The 20265-nt window shown below is 35.4% G+C and overlaps 3 protein-coding genes across 3 annotated transcripts; all 3 read left to right on the top strand.

Moving 5' to 3' along the window:
• Positions 1-2591: 2591 nt before the first annotated feature.
• Positions 2592-8039, top strand: LOC149382414 (carboxyl-terminal peptidase (DUF239)). Its single transcript, XM_089630838.1, has 7 exons — positions 2592-3669; positions 3749-3835; positions 4112-4411; positions 4953-5123; positions 5261-5314; positions 6277-6423; positions 7346-8039. The coding sequence occupies exons 1-7, from the start codon at positions 3466-3468 to the stop codon at positions 7727-7729; spliced, it is 1347 nt and encodes a 448-aa protein (XP_089486964.1). The 5' UTR covers positions 2592-3465; the 3' UTR covers positions 7730-8039.
• Positions 8040-10741: 2702 nt separating this feature from the next.
• On the top strand, positions 10742-12198 carry LOC149382413 (Nucleic acid-binding, OB-fold-like protein). Its single transcript, XM_089630352.1, has 6 exons — positions 10742-10978; positions 11177-11251; positions 11343-11431; positions 11525-11609; positions 11757-11838; positions 11911-12198. The coding sequence occupies exons 1-6, from the start codon at positions 10808-10810 to the stop codon at positions 12006-12008; spliced, it is 600 nt and encodes a 199-aa protein (XP_089486478.1). The 5' UTR covers positions 10742-10807; the 3' UTR covers positions 12009-12198.
• Positions 12199-12453: 255 nt separating this feature from the next.
• LOC149382412 (ammonium transporter 1 member 2-like) lies at positions 12454-20061 on the top strand. The gene is made up of 12 exons (XM_089630353.1): positions 12454-12767; positions 12861-12920; positions 13092-13139; positions 13248-13380; positions 13482-13558; positions 13640-13735; positions 13813-13883; positions 13977-14067; positions 14157-14265; positions 17578-18349; positions 18692-19080; positions 19470-20061. Exons 1-12 carry the CDS (start codon positions 12525-12527, stop codon positions 19892-19894), a joined length of 2514 nt encoding a protein of 837 aa, XP_089486479.1. The 5' UTR covers positions 12454-12524; the 3' UTR covers positions 19895-20061.
• The last annotated feature ends 204 nt before the right edge of the window (positions 20062-20265 follow it).

Genomic DNA, 20265 nt, shown 5'->3' with positions numbered 1-20265 from the left:
GTGAATAATGTGAACTAGTAGTTGGTGGTCTATGCTTAGCTGAAAAGGCCAAGGTGAAACTCATGTTTTTTTGTCTTTCCTTGCCCGTTAAAGTTCCTCAGCCGTGGAGTGATGGCAACGCCAATGTCTGTTGGAAAGTGGAAAGAGAAATCTGAAGGGCATTTTGGTAATCTTCTTCCGCGCTTGCATTGTTTTGTTAGGTAACGCAATAATAAATATTATGGCCGAAGTCTTCATTCATGCCAGCTTCTTGCCTTGAAAGCAATCACAGCGCACAATGTCTAAAAACACCCACTTGCACACAAAAATCAGCTTATTGCATGTATGTATGTATGCCTTTAAGAAACGTACACTGGGTATTGAATTAGTGTCTGGCTTCTGATCTGAGCGCACAAGCTATATGAAAACAAAAAGACTCACCCATCTACTAATGTGTAGTCATACGTCATCACAAGTCAAGGCCTATTAAATGTGTTGTCATTTATGAATCATTGCTTTATGCTTTTGTTTGATCATAGTCATGTGTGTTAAGGAAACAACAGATAACGGAAATCCTAATGAACGAAATTGCACTTTAAACTAATAAAATTATAGCAAGATTTGTGTAAAATTAACAAAATAGTGGACATTTCATGATACCCTAAAAATTTCCGGTGTATAGAAAATATAGGCCCTTGGACATAACTTATATACATAGCTAATTTTTGTATCTGTTTACGTATATAATTTAAATACCCATGTAAACGTATTCTATTCAATCTTCTATCGATAATGTCGAACCTTGATTATTGTGTTTTAAAACTTATACTTTAATATTCTATTCGATATATATATATAAGGTCAAACCCTTAAGTGATTGGATACATCATGAACTAGAACACATATCTTTAATTAAATGAAGCTAATCAATTCACTTGTCAAATATATTTGATGATCAAGCTCTTTTTCTATGTAAAAAAAATGTGTAGCTCGACTTCTTCAATGAGTCTAATAGTAAATAGGGTATTAGGATTGTCATGAAAATTAATGGCTATACTATTATTATTATTATTAATGGCTGCTTTATTCAGGCAATATCTCATTATATATATGACTCACGTATCACGTTATAGTTTTTTCATGGTCCTCTAGCAATATTCCTAGGATTTGGAACCTTGCAGATAACGCCTCCCATCGATAAATTGTCTTCCCGTTGTAGACAGATCACACTCATGTGTGCTCTTTAATTTAGAGTTTCGTGAACAGCAACTATTTCTTAATAAATGCGCACACACACATATAAATATATATATATATATATATATATATATATATATATATATCTATATATATACACACACAAATTAATAATGTTTAGTCAATGTATACGCGTTATATTTCTTTGTATAACATAATTCTTATAGTGCAGGAACAGAATCTAGAATTCGGACGTAGTGGATAATATGGGAATCGTAGAGGAAAGAGGATATTATTTTACATAATCAATTTATATGTGAAAATATTAATACCGCGAGAGAGGTGTTAAGGACTATCGAGTCATTTTCAAATCGAGTCAATCCTCTAGTTTGGGTTAGGGAGAGTTAAAGAGGCTGACAACGAAGTTTTCTGTATATTAATGAGCACCCAAAATAAAAATAAAAATAAATCATTCGATTATTATCGCATTAAATTTAACGTCATTAAATTCATATATAAAAAGAGCACTCGAGAGCAGAAGCTTTTTTACACATTAAATTTAAGCCTTCCATCTATTATCCTTATATTTCTCAAACCATTATTTTGATTTATTTCAAGTGTAATATATATAGTATATGCATAGATACATCATTATTGTAGCACATGGAGATGAGTACATTTCCGGCTTAGATCAAGGGATCGCTTGTGATGCAATGCCCACAATTCTCTAAATAGCAACAACTAAGCACCATATTATATAACAAAGCCACCTTAAAATGTTGAAACTTTGACACCTTCCTTTCTATTTTCTTGGTTTCATCATCCACATAAAAAACTATAGTCCAAACTCATTATTTTAATTCAGCAACTCGAGGATTATAGCATGGTCAACAATTACTTAACACTACATATTAACTTATTATGTACATGTGTATGTGTGTCTGCAATCCTATTGAGTTATTTTTATTTATTACAAAGTAATAAACAAATGTATTTTATTAATTCTTCCAATATGGAAACCTATATGGAGATAAATAGATATAAAACCCTCCAAATGCTAAATGTAACCCATATAAAAAAAAGGACAAGTAAAAGATATACTTCCAATCAAATAGATATTTGCTGCTTTGGTAATGATTATTTTTTGTAATATAGCTGGGAAGATAGTGAGATACATAATTGATTGTGAAAGCTACCATATCCTCAACTTGTACTCAAAGTAAATGTAGAAAATACATCATATTCACATTTGGATTCACCAGCAAGGTGAAAGAAAACTATTAAATTGCCACGTGGCAACCCCAGGAATATCGAGAGTATTGGATCGTGGAGTGTGATCCTTTTTATTGTTATTAGCATTACCATATTATTTTTTTTATATATAAAAAAATATATCGTTCAAAAGCAAAGAAATGAAAAGATTGTGAACGGAACGAAAGAAAGGTAAAAAGATTAGAAAGTAATACAATATAGGAGAAGAAGTTGGGTGACAGAGAGAGAGAGGCTCTTTTTGAAGGGAAAAGAAACAATTATATTTAATGAGAAAGTGAATGGTGGGCAGATATGAACATTGAAGAGGAGTGCAATAAAAAGGGAAGGGCTTGTGATCAGTTGGGTAGGTCTGAGAGATTATATATTTATACAAATATATATATACCCAAACTTTCTCAGTCTTTCTTATTTCTCTTCTATATTTCTCTCTCATCTTTAATTTTCTCATTGTGCCTTGTCAAAGTGTGTTTGCAACTCAAAAGAGAGAGATGGATAGAGAGAGACAGAGATAGAGAGAGAGATCAGGCTTCACAGTGTATATGAAACCAATGCAGTGCAATGATGATCTTGATATATAGCTGAAGAAGGGTCTAATAACATATTTAAGAGAGGGGAGATAAAATAGAGAAAGCACTGTGCAGGAGGGGTTTTATTGCTCTCCAACAACCTACTCTTTACCACCATTAAGAGAGAGAGAGAGAGAGCTAGCGGTAAATGAGATAAAAACAAAGAAAAAGAAGAAGAAGAAGAAGAAGAAAGAGAGAGAGAGAGAGAGAAGAAAATCTCCACACACAAAAAAAGAGAGTCAACAAGTCTGGTTATTACAAGTCCTTTTCCTCGCTTGTATTGGTGTTTGTGTTGTGTGTGAGTTTTCAAATCGAAAGCTATTCAAAAGAAAGTGCAGGTTTTGTTTTTTACTACATTGTTTCAACAATAAGTACTAATTGGTAATGGCGTGTTAGCCATTTGTAGCTTCTTTCATTTGTTTGTGTTTTGGGCACTGAATGAGATAATAATATGGAGATCTTTGGAAGGAAGAGAGAACCTCTTCCTCTTCTCTTTGCCATTATTTTCTCTTCAATCTTCTTCCAACGTTTCGGAGCCGTTTCGGGACTACTAAACTACACACATCATAACCACAGGCAAGTTAGTAGCTTGAGATTGGATAGGATTAAGAGACACCTCGACAAGATTAACAAGCCTTCAGTCATCACCATCCAAGTGAGTATATATATACATCATATTAATTATTCAGTTTATTTATTTATTTAATGGATGTTATATATATATGAATGATCAGAGCCCAGATGGAGATATCATTGATTGTATCCACAAAAGAAAACAACCGGCTTTAGACCATCCTCTTTTAAAAAATCACAAGATCCAGGTACTTCGAATTAATTCATTTTTTCTTCTTTTCTTTTTTTATACTTCTTCATTCTCTCTAGTTTTCATTTCTATTTCGTTACTAAAAATAGTTTCCAGTCAAAAAGGGTGTCGTGTGTGTTTATATATTTCAAATTTTTACGTGTAACATGTCACGTTCTAGACAGTTACATATATATATATATACATACATGTAAACATTTATTCTATATCTATATATACCACCACCCACCACCACCAACACACGAGACTAATAATAAGATGGGAAAAATTACAGAAAGTGCCACCGGAAATGCCGAGAGTAAGAGCAAGCGATTACGATGATAAAAAGCTCAAGAGAGACGATAGTAAGAAGAATGAGAATGTGATGAGAAGCGAATGGCAGACGTGGCACATGAATGGGACGCGGTGTCCGAAAGGAACGGTCCCGATTCGGCGGAGCAGTGAGAGAGATGTGTTGAGAGCAAAGTCGTTGTTTCACTTCGGAAAGAAACAACAAAAACGACAACTGAAACAACGTACGACAACTAATTCACGCTCCGAGCCTCCTGATGTCGTCAGTGGAAATGGCCATGAGGTATATATCTCTACGTAACACTATATATATATATAGTCACATGAAATATGATTTCTTCATCAAACTAACTAATCGATGCATGGTCATCTTTATTTTTAACACCGACCGTATTTAGTTTTTCTGATAAATCTGCTCGAGTATTATCTTTTTTTAGAGTTTGAAATCGATAGCAATGACATTGAATAGGAAGAAAAAAAAAATATCAATTTTATCGGTTTTAGTGGACAAGTCATTGAATATGATCTTGATTGTGTACAGAGAACCGCATTGATTATATATGCTTTATTTTTAAGCAAAATCATTATAGTAACATACTATAATAACATCTCTTATTGTACTCATAGTATTATAATTATTACTACTAAGATTATTATTATAATTTTTTTTTTTCAACGATCGATATGATTCGGAACGGATATGTCATTTAATTCCAAACAGTAAAACATGCAAGCACGAAAAAAAAAAAAAAAAAAAAACTTTGGAAATCTTGTCAATCGTCCATTAAATAGAGGCTGTTTTAAACCAAGTAAATGTTTGGTAGCATGCAATCGCATACACTGGATCATCGCAAGAAGTGTACGGTGCAAAGGCGACAATAAACGTGTGGGACCCATCGATCGAAGTGGTCAACGAGTTCAGTCTCTCACAGATTTGGATCCTTTCGGGATCATTTGACGGCTCAGATCTCAACAGCATCGAAGCTGGATGGCAGGTACTCCTTCCATCTCTATACCCGCGTCGCACGCAATCCCACCACTTCTTCCAACATTTTAAAAATAAAAACTATTATTTTGCAATAAATAAATAACGTGTAGAATTTTCTTAAGCTTTGATTATTCTACTAGTCAGGTCAGTCCGGAGCTTTATGGTGACAGCAGGCCAAGATTGTTCACTTATTGGACGGTTAGATATCTCTCTCTCTCTCTCTCTCTAATTGTCAACTATAAATGTAAATATAATTATATTTTTTCCTTCTTATTTATGTCGATGCATTTTTAGTTTGTAAAATGAAAATTCAAAATATGAATGGAATCGTTCATGTTCACTGCATGTGTGGTGGTCAAAACCCCACGATCCCTCCTTGCGTAAATGTCAAAGTCAACAACATCTTCTCTCTCTCTCTCTCTCTCTCATCTTTTTATTTATTTATTAAAAAATAAATTTGCTTCACCTGAAATCAATAAATTTTATTTTATTTATTTTTAAACAACGTTCTAAGTAAGTTGAAGCAACAGCTTTTATTTATATCTACATAGACTGCATATAAAAAGCATCAACTTATTTTTTTTATATTAAATAAGCAGCAACAACCTTATTGTACTCGAAAACTTTAAACCCTAAAACTTAAAATGAGTTATTTATACTAAATTTATAGCTATAACATAACAACATTAGTCACGATGAAGGGCATTGATATGTGCATCTTTCCTTTATTTTTAAATACATATATATTAATGCATAGTACAATAGTAGTGTTCTAGTAAGTAGACGTAACGCATCGGAAATGAAGTTGCATCAATGCACTAAATTAATTACTTCCCTTTGCTTGAAATACAAACCTTCTAGGCATTGACTCCTACAATGTATTGACAAGCATAGTGATGTGTGCTAATAGAATTCAGTTTACAATGCTTCTTGATCTTTTTCATTTTTTTTTAATCAATTCTCGATCTTTTTCATGCTAATTAATTAAGTTAGTCTTGAAATATGGGAACCGTTTGGAACCCTTCATCAGCATATGACACTCACTATAACCACACCGCATTAAATTGATTAAAAATCCATCAACCAATTGCTAATATTGTGACCTAATTAAACATGTTATCTTAAATTTGGTGTCTAATATAATTGATGTGAACGTGCAGTCTGATTCATATCAAGCGACAGGGTGTTACAATTTGCTGTGCTCGGGCTTTATTCAAACAAACGGAAAAATAGCCATCGGAGCTGCAATCTCTCCTGTCTCATCTTATTCTAACAATCAATACGATATAACCATCCTCATTTGGAAGGTAATTACACTCATATTCCCTAATTATTGACTTTCTTATTGAAATTATCCAGAATTTCCTATAATATAAGGAATATTTTCAGCTCTATTTTCATCTTTTTTTTTTTCTTTCTTTCTTCCGTCTTTACTTTTGGTGGGATCAATAGAATTGAGGAGTTCTACCATTTGATGAGCTAATTAAATATGTTAGATGTTTACTATATGAGCTAATTCTTATACTTATATATATATATTAAGTAGGGTTTATATATATATATAGATATATATATATATATACCCTACTTAATATATATATATATATATATATATATATATATATATATATAACTATAGAGATTCAGCTCAAACTAAGATTTAGGATAGCGAGTCTAACTCTAAATAATGATAATAATATATGGTAACAAAACATGGTCTCTTGAGTCAAGGCCTAGGTATAATTTACATTAAAAAGTTATCAATTAAACTCCTAGTCTCTATAACTTAACAGTAGCTATAATTTTTCTAATTTTGAAATTCAGTTTGTATTTTTTTTTTAATTGAGTCTAATTAAAATGGCATATTTCAAAATATTCCCCTTGACTTGACCCAATTTTCGTTAGGGTAAGCCCGTGACACATCACTAATTTAATATCAATCGTGCATGTCCATCTGATTATTTAGAAAAGAAAATAAAATACGTAACAATATGCATCTGTATATACATAAATATAACTAAAATGTCATTTTTCAGAATTTCCTTTTACTTAACCCTATTTTCTTTAGGGTAAGCCCGTTAACCAAAAAAAAAAAAAAAAAATCAACTATGACGTAACAAACTTCAAAATATGAATGTACTAATATATATACGACTTAATATCAATCGTAAATGACAATGAGTGCGTGTGTATATATATATATATATATATATATATATATATATATAGGATCCGAAGCTAGGGAATTGGTGGATGGGGTTCGGAGAGAACAGCCTGGTTGGGTACTGGCCGGCGGAGCTATTCACGCACCTGGCGGACCACGCGACGATGGTGGAGTGGGGTGGGGAGGTGGTGAACACGCGCCCGAGCGGGGCCCACACGGCGACGCAGATGGGGTCGGGGCGGTTCGCGGAGGACGGGTTCGGAAAAGCGAGCTACTTCCGGAACCTGGAAGTGGTGGACTCCGACAACTCTCTGACCTCCGTCCACGGCGGCGCTCTGTCCACGCTGGCAGACAACACCGACTGCTACAACATCCAAAGCTTCTACAACAACGACTGGGGCTCTTACTTTTACTACGGCGGCCCAGGGAACAACCCTCGATGCCATTGATCATCTTTTTTATTTTTTTTTATTTTTTTATAACGGAGATATTTGTCATGTAGTCGTCATTATTGTTAAGCCTCTTATCTCTCTCTCTTTCTTTCTTTCTTTCTTTTCACTAGCTATAGCTTGTTAATTTGTGTTTTATTAAATTCTTTTATTGTGTAATTATGTGATGATGATCATTCATAGATATGTGTCCTCCGTTTTTTTAATACCACTCCATGTTTCTGCTATACATATTGAAGTGTGGTTGGATATTTTTGTACGAGTCCAATAATTAAGATATGTTGGTAACTTGTAGTATATTGGAGCATTGCAAAAACAGGCGTGGAAGTGTATAGCTCTTGTTTATCAGAATAAATATATTATTCATTATCGCAAGAATCTTAATTTACAATAGTTGAATTTCCATACCACTGGTCGAGATGTTGGAGAGGGTGAGAAAGTCCTCTACACAACGACTTTTGGATTCAAAACAATTCACACACACCCGAAGATTCTCCGAACAAGATTAAGCCAACTTGAGAATTTGTCTATCATTTTTGTTTTTCAAGTTACATTTGTTGTTGATGTTAGTTGTGAGTTTTTATTTACTCTAAAAGTGAGACGTTAAAAAACATGCGACTTTAAATTCTATTATCTTGTTCATATCACTCTTTCTAATATAGTTATAGTGTTATACATTTGTTGATTTGTTTAATATTGTTTTGTTATTTGAGGAAGTAACGATAACAATTTAAGTTTGAGGTTTTTTTAAAAAAATTCTTTCATCGTGTAATCATATGATGATGAATTGATGATCATTCATAGATATGTGTCCACCGTTTCTAATACTACTACGCTATAGCTAGCTATTTCCACTCCATGTTTCTGCTATATATATGTATTGTTTTATTATAGCTGGTGAGAGAGCAAATGGTAGTGTTGCAAGCTTGTATTATTAAAGCATTGCAAAAACAGGCGCGGAAATATAGCGCTCTTGTTTATCAGATTTTGAATTATTTTATCTATGTTGCATTTGATTAGTGCACGTACATATCATTTTGTGGTGTGGTGGTATGATTCTAATCTAGCGAATTATGTCCCACATCCTTAACCTTAAGGTGTAAGTATAGCAGATAAATTCCCAATATATATATGTATGTGTATGGTGATAACAATATATAACTGCTAATAATATAACTATAGCATTTAACTGCTTAAGTATAACATATCTCTAATGTTGAGGATATTGCGATAAAGATATATTTTTAGAATAACAGTAAAATATACGGGCGAGCAATTTTTTCTCAACTTGTAACTTCAATCATAGGGTTACAATACCTCGACTATTTTCTTAGTTAAAGCGGCCAACAATGACTGAAGATCTCCGACCCTCCCAAAATCGACAAATAAATTGACGATGTTGGTGAGTAAAAAGTTGATTGGCGTCAAATACCTCATGCACTCTTTTCTTAAACTCCAAGTCACAGAATAGGTAAGAAATCTTTAGATTTTATGGTGATCAATCTAACGAGCAACTCATAGTCCTAGAATATAAAAGGAAATCTTTAGACCGTATGCCAATCAATATCAGTTAGGGAAACTAGCTAGTTTCCCTTTTCTTTACCTTCGATTGTTACCATTTCCTTGAAATCCTATATGAATACGCACAAAATCGATGTATTGTTAAATACTTTTCCTTAATTTCGCACTCTTTCATGATTCGATGGTTGTCCCCGACGATATCTATTTTCACTAAATCCTTTATTTTATATATATTAGTGGCTGAATATAGGCTTATTTAATTGTGGCCTCTCATGTTGGATAGTTCTTATATTCAACTCGGATGAAGTCCGCACGGAGATAAAATACCTTAATATGATGGTCATGTGTATTAGTTGTTTGAATTTTTATTTAATATAATCTGGTTGTTATGTTGTATTGTAGTGATAAAATTGTTTGTGTGTCTTAGATATATTTTATTGATGATCACATGCTTAATGACACTGACAACATGATTTAGCTCGTCCTTGATTTCTCTACGAACGTTAATTTTAACACCAGCCGAATTTGGAGACAGTGAGGCTAACAAGAAAAAATATATCACACGTTTAATGTAGGGACTAATGCCAATCACATTCTTAATTATTTGAGTAAGCACGAGGATATCCAAAATCTCATGACAACTTAGAGAAACCTTGACAATAGTAGTTATATTATTCTTCAAAACATGATCGCGAGAATCTTAATTTATGATAGTTGAATATTCAATACCGCTGTTTCAAGTACATACTTAGTCAGGATTTGGATGTTCAAGATGACGAGAAAGTCCTCTACGCAACGACACTTCGATTCCAAAAAAAATTCACGCCTCAAAGATTCTCCGAAAATGATTAAGCCAATTTGAGAATTTATGGATAATTTTGGTTTTCAAGCTACATTCATGGTTGATATTACTTTTGAGGTCTTCTCTATGTGAGGACACGGGTTCAATCCCCCGAAACACAATTTATTTTCATTATTTGATCTCTATAAGATTTATTTATAATCTGAGCTTGAATGTTGCATGTAGTCAAATATATGATAGGTACGAATGAAAATAGTAAAAAAAAAATTCCTTTAATGTTAAATTATATTTAAATGTAGGGTATTATATTGAGAAAAATATGAGAGGAGATAGTAACGTGCCATCACAAATAAAGATAATTATTGGCATTTTTTAATAAAGTTTATTGAAGAAAACGGTATTAATTGTCTTTACTTTGAGATTTTTAGGCTTCTATGTCCATATTTAATACACGAAAATAAGTATTGATTAAAATTAAAATTTAAAATAAGGCATGCCTTTGCTAAAAAAATTTGGGGCAAATGGACATTTGTATTACTTCTATTCTACATTTCTACCATAAAACTTCACTTAACGACACATCGTTTAATATGTCAAATTCGCAACGACGCGACATGGGTGCTTATAGAAACGACTAAAGAATGACAAAAAGCTTTCAGCGACTCTCTCTGTCTATTTCTCTCTCGCGCGCGCCGCAAGAAGTTGGTTTGGTTTCGGTGACAAAAAAAAGCTTATTTTTTTTAGAGAGAGAGAGAATGAGAGAAGAAGAGAGGCAAGTAATGGTGACTCCTGGCGAACTTCTCGGAAAAGCTTCGAACTTGAAAGCCGGCAGAGGCGCTTACGTGTCGCCTCACGACGGGTCCGTCTACGCTTCCCTCACTGGTCTCCGCTGCACTCGATCTCCGCCTTCCGATGCCTCCGACCAGGTCAGAACTCGAATACTCTCTCCTTTCTCGCGAATCGAGTTCCCCCAAATATTCATAATTATTTTCCGAATTAGGGTTTCGTGCCATTCATTGTTTTCTTAAAATAAAGAGAATTGAAGAGTGATGGTTATTTCTAGGTTATATAGCGAACATAGGTTTGATTCCATAGCTGACTATAAGAATGGTGATTCACTACAGAGACCGATCGTGGAGGTGACGGGTCACAAGGCCCACGGTCCTGTTCCGGAGCCTGGTTCCATGGTCATCGCTCGAGTACGTCGTCGTTTTGCCGTGTATTCCTTTTTGGTGATCATAATCGGTGCTCTGTTTTTTTTAAGAGTTCATAACCTTGTGCTCGCTTTAGGTTACTCGAGTGGCGGCTCGAATGGCTTCTGCTGATATCATGTGCGTCGGTACCAAGTCCGTGCGAGAAAAATTTTCCGGCATAATTAGGTACATCTTAGCAAGTTCTTTTATTTTTTTGGGTTTTCCGGTACAGTTTTTGTTTACTAATTGATCCAATCCATGGCTTACATTTTTTAACAGGCAACAGGATGTTAGAGCTACTGAGATTGATAAAGTGGACATGCATTTGTCTTTCCGAGCCGGCGATATAGTCAGAGCCGTAGTGGTATCCTTTTTTCCGTGATGATCATCTATAATGTTTCTGTGTTGGTTTACAAGTTCTGTTAAAGGTCTCTAGATCTCTTGAAGATGGGTATATGAATTGAGTGATGAGACGACCGGATAGTTTCCTTAAATTATTTTTTTCGATAAGCTCTCACTCGGTGATGCAAGGGCTTACTATTTATCGACAGCAAAGAACGATTTGGGCGTTGTATCTGCAGAGAGCTCAGCTGGTAAAGATCATTGTTTTTAATACATTGTAATTTCCTTATTATCTTGTTGTATTAACTTAATGACTGTCACAGGTGAAACAATGGTTCCAATCGGTTGGACAGAGATGCAATGCCCTCAGACCGGGCAAGTCGAGCAAAGAAAAGTTGCCAAAGTTGAAAAATTCGCATAAACATAACTTGCATTTCCGTAACTTTTTTTTTTTTTTTTTAGGTTTCTACAGATATGAAAACTAGTCATTATTCAGCCTCAAGAATAACGCTTTAATGGATTTGTATCAGTTCCTTTCTTGAGTTTCCTTGTATAAGAATCATACCCGCAGATTTGCAATAGAAAGAATAGGAATGAATTCCCTTCACAAACATATTATTCAAATGACAAGCACATCTCGTGAATGATAAAATCAAGAGAAATTGTCTCATTTGCCACCAATTTTATAATTTTTTCTCACTTTCCACCAAAAGATTAATTTTTCTCAAAATACCACATCTATTTAGCCTTTCACTATGAGATGTCAACATTGACATCTCAGATGGGGCAATTTCTCTAAAATCAAATTGCTATGGAAAATACGACGTCGTTTTAAACCTATTTTAACGGGACACGAACGTGTGACTCCGAAGAGGCGTTTTTTATTTTATGGATTTTGTTGGTTGTCACTTTGTGTCAACCTTTTTAACCCCCGAAAATGGCGATTCAGCTCAGCTGTAACAACGGTTTGGTTTTCATCGGGCAAACTAGTGCCAAGCAATTTCCTTGTTGTACATCTTGTTCGTTCAGTTTGAGGACACACAATCACCAGAGATCTCTGTTTCTGAAACACGATATCAACCACAAGTCCTCTTCTTCTGTGTCGGCGTTGTTCGCTCTCGCACAATCCGATTCCCCGAAATCCGATGAAGAAATTCAAACTCTCCTCCGGCGACTCACTGTAACCACAGTCAATTCACAGTATTTTTGCAATTCGCTCCTTCTTTCTAAATGTATAGTATATGCGTATATGTATTTGTATGCTCTTATGCAGGAAAGTTTCGATCTCCCTCAAGATTACTTCTCGCAACTTCCGAACGATCTTCGTCTCGATGTAAGCTTGGAAATTGGAATTGCTATTTCTTATCCCCAATATTTTCAACAATTTCTTTCATTGATAATTATAGCCTAAACGACGAGAGTATATAATAAATTACAAACGACATGTAGTTTCTATAAACGACTGTTGACCTCGGTGACTTGTCATTTGTTGGCTATTGTGTAGCTCAACGACGCAGCTTTTGATCTATCCAACGGACCAATTCTCGATCAAGTTCGTTTTCCTCATCCTCTGCCTTTCAAACTCATTATTACTACGCTTATGTATTATTAAATTATATCATTTGGTTGGTATATATATTTAAGACTGTTTCTTTTTCAGTGTGGCCAAGAGCTTGGAGAGACGTTGTTGAACCTGTCTCGGGCTTGGGAAAGAGCAGACACATCGACTTCCTTTACCTTGATCAGCAAGCTTCCTAGCTTGGAAGGGTCTTTGACAAACAATGCCAAATCAGGCAAGAACAAAAAAAAAAAAAAAAAAAAAAAAAAAAAACCAAATTCCAATCGGAAATGTTTTCGACACAAGTCGTGCTGAAACAGTTTATACACTTTGTAGCTCTTGGGAAGCGTTTGGTCTCATCCGGAAGAAGATTCCAGGCCATGGGACAGTACGGGAAAGGCGAGCTCCAAAAGGTAAGTACTCTAAGAAATAATTTTATTTATTTATTTTTTATTGCGCCATATTGTTGTGACGCGTTTTATGAATGTGTTTAGATTGCGAAGGCAATGATTGAAACCGGTAAACTATTATCAGCAACCTCGGTGTCTGAGGTGACTGAAGAGCCAAAGACTGAAACCAAGGTGTTAAAGGTAGGTTCAGTTTATGCTCTGGGTATTTTTAATCGACGAAGAACCGAAGAGACTTTATTGCTCGGGATTCTGTGCAGTTTGGAGCGCTTCAGCTCGAGCTAACATCGGATAAGGCTTATATCGGCGCCGCCATTAGTCTTGTTTTTGGGTATTTATATATATCCGGATTATTATCTATTGGATACAGTAATGTATAGATTAATCAACTAAAATCGGCTAAAATTAATTGATTGAATTTTAGGATTCTGTCATGGCAAATCGCTCAGGGAATCCAGAGCACTCCAGATAGCTCGCTTCAATACGCGAACGATAATGCTTTGCTCTTAGCTAAGGTGCTCGAAGGAAACGAATCCGTGTTATTATCTTTAATAATTGTTTTTTTCAGATGACCAAAGGAATTTCTTTTATAATTTGTGTGCAGTCTCTGAGAGGAACTCTACTTGCAATGTTCTATTTTTCGACGGTTTTGTCGGGTTTCACTGCTGGTGGACTTGTCTTACTAGCAACACAGCTCAAATCAAAGGATAGTTGAAATACTTGAAAAATTGTTTGTGACTGTGATACAACTACTTTGTACAAATATAATGATTATATATAATAACCAGATTGTTTTACACTGCAGTAATCTTATGATTCTGTCTTGGAGAAAGTGCTCTGGTGATTTTGTAAATTTTGGCAAAAATAGCTAACAGTTTCTTTATCATAAACTAGTTGGTAAAAGTCAACCCACATCTTGGTATTTCAAGGTTTGCATTGGACGTATTTCTTAAAACTCTTTCTTTATCATTGTTTTTTTTTCCTTTTTATTGTAAGTTTTAAGACTAATATTTAAAAACTTATCGATTTTTTTTTTTTTTTTTTATCTCCGGTAATAAATGGTCAGAAATGTTGGCCAATGGCCCATGAAAGATATGCCTTCCATATTACGGGAATTTTCTAATAGTGACTTAAATATGACACGTAACCACGTTAACATTGCATTTTTAACTTCAAACAAAAAGTTGTATCTTATCTCAGTCTAATTGATAATTTCACTCCAAACTCCAAAGTGGAGGTCGTGGGTCATATTCCCATCGGCAACAAAATTGTCTTTTAAAAAAAAAAAAAAAAAAAAAAAAGAACTTGCAAGGAAAATAATAAATAATAATGTTGATATAATCAGAAAGTTCTGTGAACTACATTTCAAGTATTTAGAACTCATTACATAGTTTAGATTTATTTACGAATGCGTAATGACTTCCAGCTCTAGTGAGAAGGCAACTTCTTTGCTAGATATTACCCCTTTGTATTAAATTTATGCACACTATTTAATTATTTATTTTCTCTGATTTTTTTGGGGGGTTATAACAACCATACATGTATATTAAGTAATGAACTATCTTATTTAAATAACTTGTCGGCAAGTGAGAAGCAAACACATTAGTAATTCATAGAACGGTGAAGATTTTCTGCAACGTCACTAGAACCATTCATTATTATACAGAAACATTATGAAATCAAAGTTATATTTACTATTTTAATGAGAAGCATATGGAAGCTCATTTATCGTTTACTCACACGTCAGAAGTTAATTATTATGTCTAGATTTTTTTTAAATGAAATGGAGTACTATTAGTGATGTATCATGTACGCATGTTGTTTTGGAATCTCCAACTGCTAATATATTTAAAATTCAACAAGTGGACATTCTTTCTTTTGGGCGAGTTTTGTGTGGAAAAAAAAAATCGACTTATTTGCGACTTTTTAATAATTAAAAACAGCTATATTCTTTATTATTTGATAAATTAATTTTCAAAATGGAAGTTTATTGAAACATTTCATTTCATTTAAAAACAAATTTGATTTTTTCGCCAAGCTATAAATAGATTCTTGATAGAATCACAATTGAAAGCGTCATCTATTTCGGTTGGAATCCAGTAGACTTTGATATATTCAACAAAATCAAAACCAATCAAACAAAACATGATGTAATACTATGCTTATGGTTATAGCATTAGGAGAAGTAGTAAGTTTTTAAGTAGTATTTTTTTTTTTTTTGTGGTAGCTAGCTTGGTCTAGCGGTAATCCCACACTCACCACGACAGAGAGGTCATGGGTTCAAGCCCTCATGGGATGCAGAAATGCATGCCCCCTAAAATTTATTACTAGTAAGTATGTAATCTTGGCCAATAGTGTCACCTACTATGTAATCTTGGCCGATAGTGTCACATGCGCTTTGCACTGCTAATATATCATGTAATCCTGGCCGATAGTGTCCTATTAAAAAAAAAAGTAGTATTTTTTTGTTAACAATTGGTTAATGACAAATGATTAACTACTATTTAATCAAATGACACACGCAATCAATGGGAGAATAAACAATTAAGTTCAAATAATTTTACTTTTTATAAGATGTCATCCTGCTGGGGATTCACAAGTAACAAGGCAGGCAGATATGTACAAGTACAACTGTGGTTATAAGATCATATTTATTACATAATATTATGTTAACTTTTCCACAGTTGGACGTAAATATTATCAACTTTGATTCCATATATATATATATATATATATATGTATATATATATATATATATACACTATAGGCCCTACCCCTATATTATATGGTCACACACTTTTTTTTTATTTCCTTGGAAATATATACCCGTACTTAACTTCCATAACTTACCCTCGTGAAGTTTACTGATTTGTTTTCTTTTGACTTTACGCTTTCGTGAATAAAGTTGTTAATTTATTATAATTGTTGTGAGGTGACATTAATGTGTGATGAATATTAACATCTTCTTTGGGAAAATGAATGATGTTTCAGGTAAAGGTAATTGTCAATGCATACAAAATTGAAAGAATTTAGGCCAATGAATTTATATATATAACAGTAGCACAAATATTAGCAAGTTGTCAACGTTAATTACTAAGCAAAGACTATTAAACTAATCAACAATAACTCTTCATTTCTTTCTGTACTGTTAAGCATCGCCATCGCTTTGATTTTTATTTTGTTTTTGTTTTTTGGTTATATTATAAAGTTTCATAAAACAGAACGCATAAAATTTGAAAACCACACATAGAACATAAATAAACCTATAATTATTGATCATCATATTAGCATAAATTTCCTTATTACGGATCAAACTAATATACGATAATTAAACTAGTAAAATAATCATTATATAAAAGTTATTATAAATTTTCAATATCTAAGACTGATTTCTACAAAAAGAATATCGTGGCTATGAACTTATTAATTTTTAAAATATACAAAGTTTATCTTAACTTAATGAAATAACAAAAAACCGTGCAGCAATTTAGTTTTAATTTTGTTTTTATCTCGAGAGTAATTTTTTTAAAAGTGATAAGTTACTTATAATAATTATCAAAAAATTTAATCTTGACTATCAAATTTTTTTTGAAAACGTAAATTAATTTGCTGAAAAATTGAAATTTAATTATTTTGTTAATCAGTAAATTTCAAATTATTATTTTGTACAATTTCTCATTAATATATATATATATATACACACACACACCGAATAAGAGCAGTAAAAGGAGAGGGACAAAAAAAAAATCATTTTCATTACATATTTTTGTGTTCGTAAATGACCCAACTTTCCAATCCATATGTATATTGATGTTCACAAGACCTCCATATCAGAAAAAAGAGTATCTATTCTATTCTATTCTATTGTGACGGAGAAATAAGAATACCCTATCGCCTATATAAGAAACACCACTCTCTCTCAAGTCTCAACACAGCACATCAGAGAATATCAGAGACACAATACAAAAAAAAAAAAAAAAAAAAAGTAATAAACCATAATAATATCATGGCTGGGTCTTCTTCTCCGATGACCTGCTCCTCCGCGTCCGACCTGGCGGCGGCGCTGGGTGGAGCAAACGCGACGGCGGCGGCGGAGTTCATCTGCACTCGACTCGACGCCGTATCAGCATCCATGACGGCGACCACGCACGCAATCGACACCACGTACCTCCTTTTCTCGGCGTACCTGGTGTTCGCTATGCAGCTCGGGTTCGCGATGCTCTGCGCTGGCTCGGTGAGAGCCAAGAACACCATGAACATCATGCTCACCAACGTCGTCGACGCCGCCGCCGGAGGGATCTCCTACTACCTCTTCGGCTACGCCCTCGCCTTCGGCGGGCCCTCCAACGGCTTCGTCGGAAAGCACTCCTTCGGCCTCCACGGGATCCCCAACCCCACCGCCGATTACTCGTTCTTTCTTTTTCAGTGGGCCTTCGCCATCGCCGCCGCCGGGATCGCCTCCGGCTCCATCGCCGAGCGGACTCAGTTCGTCGCGTATCTGATCTACTCCTCTTTCTTGACCGGGTTTGTTTATCCCGTTGTCTCGCACTGGTTCTGGTCCCCGGACGGGTGGGCTAGCGCGACCCGCCCGGGGAAGGATTTTCTCTTCGGCTCCGGTGCTATTGACTTCGCCGGCTCCGGCGTGGTTCACATGGTCGGAGGAATCGCCGGGCTCTGGGGCGCTCTGATCGAGGGACCTCGGCTCGGACGGTTCGACCGGTCTGGACGGTCTGTCGCGCTGCGTGGACACAGCGCGTCGCTCGTTGTTCTCGGAACGTTCCTCCTCTGGTTTGGCTGGTACTATTACGACTTACACTATTATATCGTCGTTTCTTTCTTTCTAGTCTTATGATATTGTATATTGGTAAAAATGACGTCTCTCTTATACAACTATCTTTTTTTTATACCTATTATAATACCATTTTCCAATCAGTCATTTTTAACAAGATTAAATATACATTTGTAATTAAAGGCCGGTGGGGATATGATTTAAAAGTGATTTTTTTTTTTTAAACTAAGAAACAGACATTGAATTTTAGGGCATAGATAACTAATGAGAAAATTAAGATGGACTTTCTCACAAACACTCTCTCTAGATCTCTCACTCATTGAATCCACGGTTGTTGTAATTCGTATTAGGTACGGCTTCAACCCGGGCTCGTTCCTGACCATCCTCAAACCCTACTCCGGCGGCGGAGCTTTCTACGGTCAATGGACCGCGATCGGGAGGACGGCGGTGACCACCACGCTCGCCGGCTGCACCGCGGCTCTGACCACGCTGTTCGGGAAGAGGCTATTGGCGGGCCACTGGAACGTGATCCACGTCTGCAACGGCCTCCTCGGGGGATTCGCGGCCGTGACCTCGGGCTGCTCCGTGGTCGAGCCCTGGGCCGCGATCCTCTGCGGGTTCGTCGCGGCGTGGGTCCTCATCGGGCTGAACCGCTTGGCCGAGGTTCTCAAATACGACGACCCGCTCGAGGCCGCTCAGCTCCACGGGGGTTGCGGCGCCTGGGGGCTTATATTCACAGGTAGTACTCATACTGAGCAAAACATTTAAATGTTAAACATTTTTTATTTTTTTTTATAATTATTTGTTTTGGTTAACATCTATTTGTTTTCTTTTTAAATGGTTGATTAACCGCGGTTAACATAAAATAACTGGTTAAAAATATTGGTTCTCTATTAATATAGGCATACAAAAATTCAAGTTTTATAAAAATTAATAATTCTAAATATCCGTTAATAATTGTAAATAATCATCATACTCAAAAGATATAAAGCTAAAAACGTTTAAGTAAATTTTCAAATTTCGGTGACTTAATCACTCAATTAATTGTAAAAATAATCACTTGGTTACACTATACGCTCGGTTAATTTTAACCGGATAAAATGTAAATTAACTGTCCATTATTTGCAGGGTTATTCGCGGACCGTGACTATGTCGGAGAAGTGTACGGACCCGGGAGGCCGTACGGGCTGTTCATGGGCGGAGGAGGGAGGCTTCTGGCGGCGCAGGTGGTCCAGGTGGTGGTGGTGGCCGGGTGGGTCAGCGCCACTATGGGCCCGCTTTTTTACTTGCTGAGGCGATTGAAGTTGCTTAGGATCTCCGGGGACGACGAGATGGCCGGGCTCGACCTCACTCGCCACGGAGGCTTTGCTTACGTGTACCACGATGACAGTGATCCGTCGGTCCGGCCGCCGGAGTTTTTGATGACGAGCCGGGCCGCCGGTGGGAAGGTTAAGCCCTCCGGCTCCGCTACGCCTAGTCCTGAATCCGGCGCCGCCTACAACGACGACGGCGTCGAGGGGAATAATGTGATCAGGTCTTCTAGTATTGTATGATAGGCATTAGGGATCGGTTTAAGTATATGTATGTTCAACAAGTTTATGTGTTTGATATGCTTATTTGTTGTGTGTTTTTTTGTTGCACTACTTGTGTGGATTATGGATAATAATCTGCATGTATAATCTACATATCTGATGTCATTTAAAATAATGGTAATTTCTTGAGAGAAGGCTCTTTTAATTATTATTTATTTATTTTTTTTTTTTTGTGCAAGTGGTTTGATACGAATATGATTTAGCTTATATGCCGTGAAGTATGTTGATAATGTTTTCGGAAAAAGAAAAAAAGAAAAAAAAAAAAAAAAGACGGAAGATTCGACCAAAATAAAGCGTGTGGAGATTGGAAAATTATTTTTCGACAGAAAATT

Source organism: Urtica dioica, chromosome 11 (assembly GCF_054948205.1).
Source record: "Urtica dioica subsp. dioica isolate 48M chromosome 11, U.dioica_male_clone48M_v1_H2, whole genome shotgun sequence".
In the NCBI taxonomy this organism is placed as follows: Eukaryota; Viridiplantae; Streptophyta; class Magnoliopsida; order Rosales; family Urticaceae; genus Urtica; species Urtica dioica.
The sequence above is the reverse complement of the archived record's forward strand: the minus strand, read 5'-3'. Positions and strand labels throughout refer to the sequence as shown.

Coding starts and splice junctions, on each gene's coding strand:
- LOC149382414 (XM_089630838.1), top strand. CDS start 3,466: ATGGAGATCTTTGGAAGGAAGAGAGAACCTCTTCCTCTTCTCTTTGCC. Junction 3,670..3,748: donor CTTCAGTCATCACCATCCAA/GTGAGTATATAT, acceptor ATGAATGATCAG/AGCCCAGATGGAGATATCAT. Junction 5,315..6,276: donor GATTGTTCACTTATTGGACG/GTTAGATATCTC, acceptor GTGAACGTGCAG/TCTGATTCATATCAAGCGAC.
- LOC149382413 (XM_089630352.1), top strand. CDS start 10,808: ATGAGAGAAGAAGAGAGGCAAGTAATGGTGACTCCTGGCGAACTTCTC. Junction 10,979..11,176: donor CTTCCGATGCCTCCGACCAG/GTCAGAACTCGA, acceptor GATTCACTACAG/AGACCGATCGTGGAGGTGAC. Junction 11,432..11,524: donor AAATTTTCCGGCATAATTAG/GTACATCTTAGC, acceptor ATTTTTTAACAG/GCAACAGGATGTTAGAGCTA.
- LOC149382412 (XM_089630353.1), top strand. CDS start 12,525: ATGGCGATTCAGCTCAGCTGTAACAACGGTTTGGTTTTCATCGGGCAA. Junction 13,736..13,812: donor CTGAAACCAAGGTGTTAAAG/GTAGGTTCAGTT, acceptor GATTCTGTGCAG/TTTGGAGCGCTTCAGCTCGA. Junction 14,266..17,577: donor GCTCAAATCAAAGGATAGTT/GAAATACTTGAA, acceptor GGTCTTCTTCTC/CGATGACCTGCTCCTCCGCG.